The following is a 7,004-nucleotide window of genomic DNA, read 5'->3' as shown; positions in this document are numbered from 1 at the left end:
ACACCTGTAGCCTCGCACTGGCTACGGCGCTCGTGAAAAGATGCCAAGATTTTTCTCGTGGAAACCTCGATTTTCTTCATATCTTCCAAATACACTTGTGTGCTCCTACACTCCACACTACAAAACCCCATCTCACCCCTAAAAAACAAATCAAAACACACATTTAAATATTTTAGAGTGGCAAATTTAAAGGTAATTATAAAATGCGTTCTAGTTGATTTTATTTCGAAAAGAATTACCTGCACATGTAAATTTCTGTGCCACTCAAAGGCTTGTGGCAGAGGTGGCAAGAATTGAGAAAATTGTAAGAATATTGATAATGGTGGCAAGAAATTCCATCTTCTGATTTCACATTATTTTCTTCACTCGAATAATTTGTATTGGAAAAAAATTCAAAAACAATTTTCATCGAATTATAACCCCATTTCTTCGACTTCCACATTAATGATAGCATGCTGAAGATTTCATGATTTGAAAAGCTTAGATTTGAGTTGAATTTATAGAGTAGGAGGACGAGAAGCATCGTGTGAGAAATGAGAGGCATAAAAGGAGTAGCAGTAGCAGCCATGGAAGATAAATTGGTTTGAGAGAGCTAGCTGGAAACAGTAATTGCATTTAATATTTGATACCTTACATCAATATAAGGATCCACACAATACAATCACCTCAACCTAACAAACTATCACAATGGATCATCCGTCCGTGTGTTGGGAAATTAACACAGGCAATCACGAATATAAAAGGAGAATGAACACAAGAAATTGTTTACCCAGTTTCGATACAAAGTGTATCTACGTCTGGGGGCGATGTCAAGCAAGGATTTCACTATATAATTTTAGGATGATTTTACAATGAGGGAGCACCTCTATTTATAAGTACAATAGAGAGCCCGTAAAACTAGGAAACATATTTCATAAGGAAATATCTTCTATGGAATAAATCTATCAGAAACTTCTAGGAAACAAATCATAAATATGGTAAGAGATATTTTAGGCTCTATAATTAACATTGTGGTCCATTTTAATTTATGTATTTAGCCATTTTACCTATACTACACTAGGAAGTCTACCATGTTACTCTTTCTGTCTTAAGTCTAAAATGTGCAAAAGTTGCGACCCCATTTATGTACTTTAAGTATTTATGTTGAGTTCGTATTCAATTTTTTATTTTCCTAGAGTCATTTTCAGCAAAAAAAGAAAAGCACATTAATTCTCTTACTTTACCTTCTATTATCATTCTATTTTATTCTATATCTACGTAGCCACACTAAACAACGCTTAAATTACGTGCTCAAAAGAAAGACTAAGTAACATAAAACGACAATACTATAAAACATCAAGTAACATAAGACGACAATACTATAAAACATCGCATAAAAATGACAAATTCATTTAGTTAATAGGAGTATAACTAATTATGTGACTTAAAAGTAAGTAAGTCTATGCTTTCAATATTTCAAAAAAAGAATCCTATTTCACCAAGAAAAAATCCAGTGCAACTACAATCATACATCAAAAAAATTCCGACATAATTATGCTGTCCACAAATATCTCAGAAATGACTAATCCAGAAGCAAAATTATAAAAATATTTTCATTTTTAGCACTTTCTTTAATAGGAGTAATAATTTCAATTGAATGCACTGACCATTTAACTACATTCTGGTTTAGTAAAAATCAAATCAAGTAGGGGGCAATATCCTTTACAAATTAAATGTGAATTTCGTATACAAGTTGGGAATAATATACTCTAGTATTTAGAGCATCCGCAGTGCAGGTGGACTTCCCAAAAACACCTTTTGGCACGTCATAAGGACTTCTCACTGCACTGTGGCGGATATCTCATAGCCTTCTCACGCGGATTTCCCGCAATAAAAAAAATTCACAAATTCACCAAATTAAACAATTTACGGAATTAAAATTTCACCACGAATACGGGGAAAATACGAGCAATATATATATATATTTAAAAAAACAAAAATAAATAAAAATAAAAAAAATAAAAAAATGGGAAGTCCGGGTGGGAAGTCTGCGCGTCGCCACAATGGCGGACGTCGCGGCGGACGTCCGCACGCCCTTCCCATGTCTGCACGGGACATCCGTATCCGCCCTCCATCGCCCCAATGCTGGACTTCCCGCACGTCCTTCCCCGAAGGCTCTCCGAAGTCTGTCGGGACATCCGGCATTGAGATTTGAGGATGCTCTTAGAGTAGACGTAGATGATATATTGTAGTAATACTATGTGACAGAGTTATACAATTACATATAATTTCAACTTTCCATTTTGACTTTAAAAAATTGACTTGAGTGCATATATGATTACAATAACCTACCACCATGGCTGTTCGAAGATGAATAATTATAGCATTAATTATAAATCGCTCTTTTTTTGTTGCTGAATTAATAGTATTATCCAACAACTTTCAAATCCTCCTCCTATTATTACTAGTAGTAGTACTTATTATTACAGGTTCGTTATTGTTAATGGTTTGAAACAGCAATGTGTTTATTATAATAAGTAGAAATGAATGATAGTGTAGATAGATTTGAGAATTAATTTAATTTATTAATATTTTATCATTTAAAATTACAGAGAACCAACTACATGCTTCAAATTATAAAAGTAAATTATTTAGAATCAATTAAAGAACCAAATTGCATATGTTACCACTAGTCTTAATTGGACTTTTCATTCAATAAACCTAACACGCATGAGCTAAATTCATCACCAAACCTAACACTCAACACTAAGAACTTTTCTACATCAACACGAAAATCGGCGGCACCGACACCGCCACGCTTCCAACACCTCTAGCCTCGCACCGGCGGCGGCGCTCGTGAAAAGATGCCAAGATTCTTCTTGTGGAAACCTCGATTTTCTTCATATCTTCCATATACATTTGTGTGCTCCTACACTCCACACTACAAAACCCCATTTCACCCCTGCAAACATATTCAAATACAACACAATTTAAATGTATTTAAATGTATAAAACCCCAATTTTTGAATAATTTCAAACAAATAAATAACTCTATATTTATTTCGAAAAGAATTAATTAATTACCTGCACATGTAAATTTCTTTGCCACTCAAAGGCTTGTGGCAGAGGTGGCAAGAATTGAGAAAATTGTAAGAATACTGATAATGGTGGCAAAATATTCCATCTTCTGATTTCATATTTTCTTCACTCGAACTGCAATTTCTATTGGAAAAAAATTCAAAAACAAATTTCCTCGAATAATCCCATTTCTTCGACTTCCACATTAATGATAGCATGCTGAATTTATGCTGAAACTATGTGACAATGTGTGTGTGTTTAAAATGGGAAGATTTTATGATTTCAAAAGCTTACATTTCAGTTTAATTTATACACTACGAGGACGTGAAGCATCGTGTGACCTGTGAGAACACACAGAAATGAGAGGCAGCCGTGAGCTGAATAAATTAATCAATTATTATGGAAAAGATGGATTTGTCATTTTTATATGATGTTTTATTATATCTACGGTGTCACAATTTCTGCACGTTTTAATTAGGTTTTTCATGATGTTTAAAAGAGTGTACGGACTGTTTTTTAAATTATGTTGTGGTTTTCTATTTTCTTCTCTTTTTTTTTATTGACTGGAAACGAACTTAGAAAAGTAAGCTTTAATTATAATGTAAATTGTAAAATGATACTCCATTTCTATTTCGAGTATCTTTTCACACTTTAATTAGTTTTTGCATGTTGTTTTAAATCGTGTAAATAGTGAGCATATAAATTTGTTTGAGAGTTGAGCACCGTGATCAAGTCGTAAGGACTGTTTCATAAAAAAACAAAACATATTTTACCTCTCTTATCTCTCTACTTTATTCTATATCTACTTAAACACACTAAACAACACTTAAATTACGTGTTCAAAAGAAAGACTCAAGTAACGTGAGACGGCGATAGTAAAAAACATCACATAAAAATGACAAATTCATCTAGTTAACATAACTATTTGTGTGACTCAAACGTATGTCTATGCTTTCTGTATGTCAAAAAAAAAGAATCCTATTTCACCAAAAAAATTCCAGTTCAACTACAATCATACATCAAAAAAATTCCAACATAATCATGCTGTCCACAAATATCTCAGAAAAGACTAATCTTGAAGCAAAATTTCAGCATGTGCACCAACATGCTAATCCATAATCTTGAAGAACTAATAGTAAAAATGATGTGGTGCCGAAGCAAGCTGCACGCCTTAGTCTATAGGTAGAGCTGGATGAGCTCGTCACTTACCACAGAAGGTGTAAGAACGCCAAGATCAGTAAAGAGGAGGGTGAGATACTGTGGGGGAGTGTAGTCGCGAGCGGATCTTTCAACCTCCACCTTTGATGGAATTGGTACGCCAAAATCAATGGGGCGTAGGGCTGGCGCCATGTCTTTCTGATCCAACGGGTATAGGCGTGCAAACTGAAAGAACGGGCATGCATATGTTTCATAATAATCCAAACCAAATTTATGAAACACAGTCAGGGTGGATAATACCTTGTAGCTCTCAGCAGCAACATACATTGGCTTGTTCATGGCTTTGGCAACCAATGCAATTTGGTAGGTTCCCATCATGTTTATAATGCCTCCACTTTCAACCACACCGTCTGCTCCAACGAGTACCATGTCTACTTCATCCATGCTATATGCCACAGCAGAGTCGATTAAGAGCTTAACAGGGACATCCAGTTTGGCAAGCTCGTTGGACACACGTAATCCTGACCTATCGGGTCTTCCCTCTGCGTTCCAGAGTCATATCACTAAACTGAAAAGTCTATCCTCAGAGAAACAAGTACGCCTCATAATTCATAAGTGCATACAGCAAGCCAGTTATTACTTGCAAAAATACACATTATATAATACTACTACTATTGAAAAGAATGCCAAGCATTTTTTTTATCAATGCTTATGGATGACTTGAGAAGCCATAAATGGTCAGGTTTGTAGTTTGTTTAGAGGAAAATTGATGATTCCAGTATTATTTTCGATAGCCCTCTGACAGATTTATCTTCCTTTCTTATTTTCGTCCCAGAGGAAAGAAATCCATATGACTATTATGAAGTGCTAACTGCTAAGCACTTGGACAAAGGAAAACAGTGATCAAATATGTTACTGATAATGTGGTGAAGTAATTCAAGTGATATAGAGTTGATGCTAGGAGCACACACCTGTGCAGAGAACTCGAAACAGTTTCTTATTCTCCGCTGCAGTTCTCAGAGCTTCGAGCACAACCCTGGAGAAGCCATGCACCAAAATTGTGCAACCATCGAATATAAAATCTTGACTCAGCATAGCTATTATTCTCCGAGCCTGTCATGGGAAAGATCCGTTTTAACAAATTCAAAGCTTGGAACTCAAAACTGTCTATCAAATGAACACCTTATATGATATCTCCCCAAACTTCTCAGCACGCTCAAGAAGTCGGGACTTGGCTGAACCGAAGTCTTCACGATCTAAAGCAGAAGTTCTAGTCACATATCGCATGAAAATGTCACAACCAGCTGTTAAGGAGATTGAAGTAGTGTCCCATGACTGCATCAAAATTGCAAGAATTCGTAAAATTATCAACGTCATTCTGATCAACACTCATTGTTCTGTAAATCTAATAAACGCAAATTAGAGATTTGCTACTTCACATAATCCAAAACAATTAGATAAGTGGTCAAAGATGTGAAACATTCAAACTCAGTTGCAGGAATTTAAACATAATAGAAGCAGAAGTCTATTCTCAATGAAAATCAGATGCTTTTTGTAGCTCAAAATTCATTCTTCAAATGGTTGATTCATACCACTCGTTATTCCATCATCTAACTAATCGATTCATTTTATTCGTTTGCCACTTAACACTATCAAAACAATCAGATAAAAGATTTACAAACTCAGTTGGAATAATACAAAAGCGTTATAACATAAAATGAGGGATAAACAAAGAGCTCGACAAAATCGAAATAATTTGCTTACTTTAAGAGAATCGGATGCCTTTTTAAGCTCAATTTCAAGCTCCATCATCGTTTTCGCTTGGCTCGAACGAATTACCGACGCCAAAGCCCTAATCGCCGCCACAGCCTCCGCCAATTCCGGCTGTTTCCGCCAATTGTTAAACTCGTCCACCACCGAGAACTTCTTACCTTTCTCCTCGCCACCGAACGCGTTGTTCTCCACAGCAGCGTCGTCCGCGTTTCCTGCGACGGCGGCCTGCGCCTGAGCCAGCCAATCGCTTGTTACAACGCCGTGGTGCGCCGCACGCGTCTGGTAGTACATTGAGACGTTAGCGCTAGGGTTTTCAGCCATGGCGGTGGAAACAGGGGAGAGCGGGCGGCTCTCGGCGGCGTCTTTCCGCTGCTGCTCCTGCTTGTCGAGGATGAATGAAGCTGATCGATACCACATCTGTCTCTTTTCGTGAAATTAAAGCGTTTTTGATGGATCGATTTGCAGTTAATGGGAATAGGAATCAGAAATTTTTGCGATCCAGCCGTGAAAACGACGCCGGCGGCAGGGTTTTGGTGAAGTTCCGGCGGGATTGAGAGAGGGAAAGGGCGGATTTTGGAAATAGTTTCTCCACGGTTATCTAAATATGAAGAGAGCTCGATGGAGTTTTAGATGATCGCCACGTCATCAAACTGCAACAATCAACGGTTGGAAATTTTCTAAGTGTTGAGAGTAAATTTGTTTTGTGTTATAAACGTAATATAATCCCTTCGTTCGTGAATAGGAGTGAGTCCCTCACGTTCCAATAACTTATTTCATTCACATTTCATTTAAAACATTACTTACTATATATAAATGGAACTCATATTTCATTAACTCTTTTCAACATTTTTTAAAATTCGTGCCGCCAAGAAATGAGACTCTTAATGGCAGACGAAGAGAGTAATATGGTCTACCTACTAAGTCATTGACATATGGATAGATCTTCTCGGTGCTTGGTATCGAGGAGTCGTCTATCCATGCGTGAATGTAGATGGCGACGTATATTACCAACAATG

At 36.6% G+C, this 7,004-nt stretch overlaps 1 protein-coding gene and 1 long non-coding RNA gene across 2 annotated transcripts; both read right to left on the bottom strand.

Moving 5' to 3' along the window:
• Positions 1–2,640: 2,640 nt before the first annotated feature.
• LOC125203408 lies at positions 2,641–3,315 on the bottom strand. The gene is made up of 2 exons (XR_007173362.1): positions 3,064–3,315; positions 2,641–2,941 (listed from the first exon to the last, which is right to left on the bottom strand). It is a non-coding gene; the product is annotated as an uncharacterized LOC125203408 (long non-coding RNA).
• Positions 3,316–4,017: 702 nt separating this feature from the next.
• LOC125203531 (translation initiation factor eIF-2B subunit alpha-like) lies at positions 4,018–6,568 on the bottom strand. Its single transcript, XM_048101896.1, has 5 exons — positions 5,980–6,568; positions 5,398–5,550; positions 5,187–5,328; positions 4,516–4,757; positions 4,018–4,440 (listed from the first exon to the last, which is right to left on the bottom strand). The coding sequence occupies exons 1-5, from the start codon at positions 6,403–6,405 to the stop codon at positions 4,234–4,236; spliced, it is 1,170 nt and encodes a 389-aa protein (XP_047957853.1). The 5' UTR covers positions 6,406–6,568; the 3' UTR covers positions 4,018–4,233.
• Positions 6,569–7,004: the final 436 nt, after the last annotated feature.

Source organism: Salvia hispanica, chromosome 2 (assembly GCF_023119035.1).
Source record: "Salvia hispanica cultivar TCC Black 2014 chromosome 2, UniMelb_Shisp_WGS_1.0, whole genome shotgun sequence".
Classification (NCBI taxonomy): Eukaryota; Viridiplantae; Streptophyta; class Magnoliopsida; order Lamiales; family Lamiaceae; genus Salvia; species Salvia hispanica.
Note: the sequence above shows the minus strand (reverse complement) of the source record. Positions and strands in the feature narration are given on the sequence as shown.

Bases quoted from the DNA above. Each gene is read 5' to 3' on its own strand.
- LOC125203531 (XM_048101896.1), bottom strand. From the start codon at position 6,405: ATGTGGTATCGATCAGCTTCATTCATCCTCGACAAGCAGGAGCAGCAG. The intron at 5,551-5,979 runs GTAAGCAAATTA...ATTTTGATGCAG, and splicing joins AGGCATCCGATTCTCTTAAA to TCATGGGACACTACTTCAAT. The intron at 5,329-5,397 runs GTGTTCATTTGA...TTCCCATGACAG, and splicing joins TTGGGGAGATATCATATAAG to GCTCGGAGAATAATAGCTAT.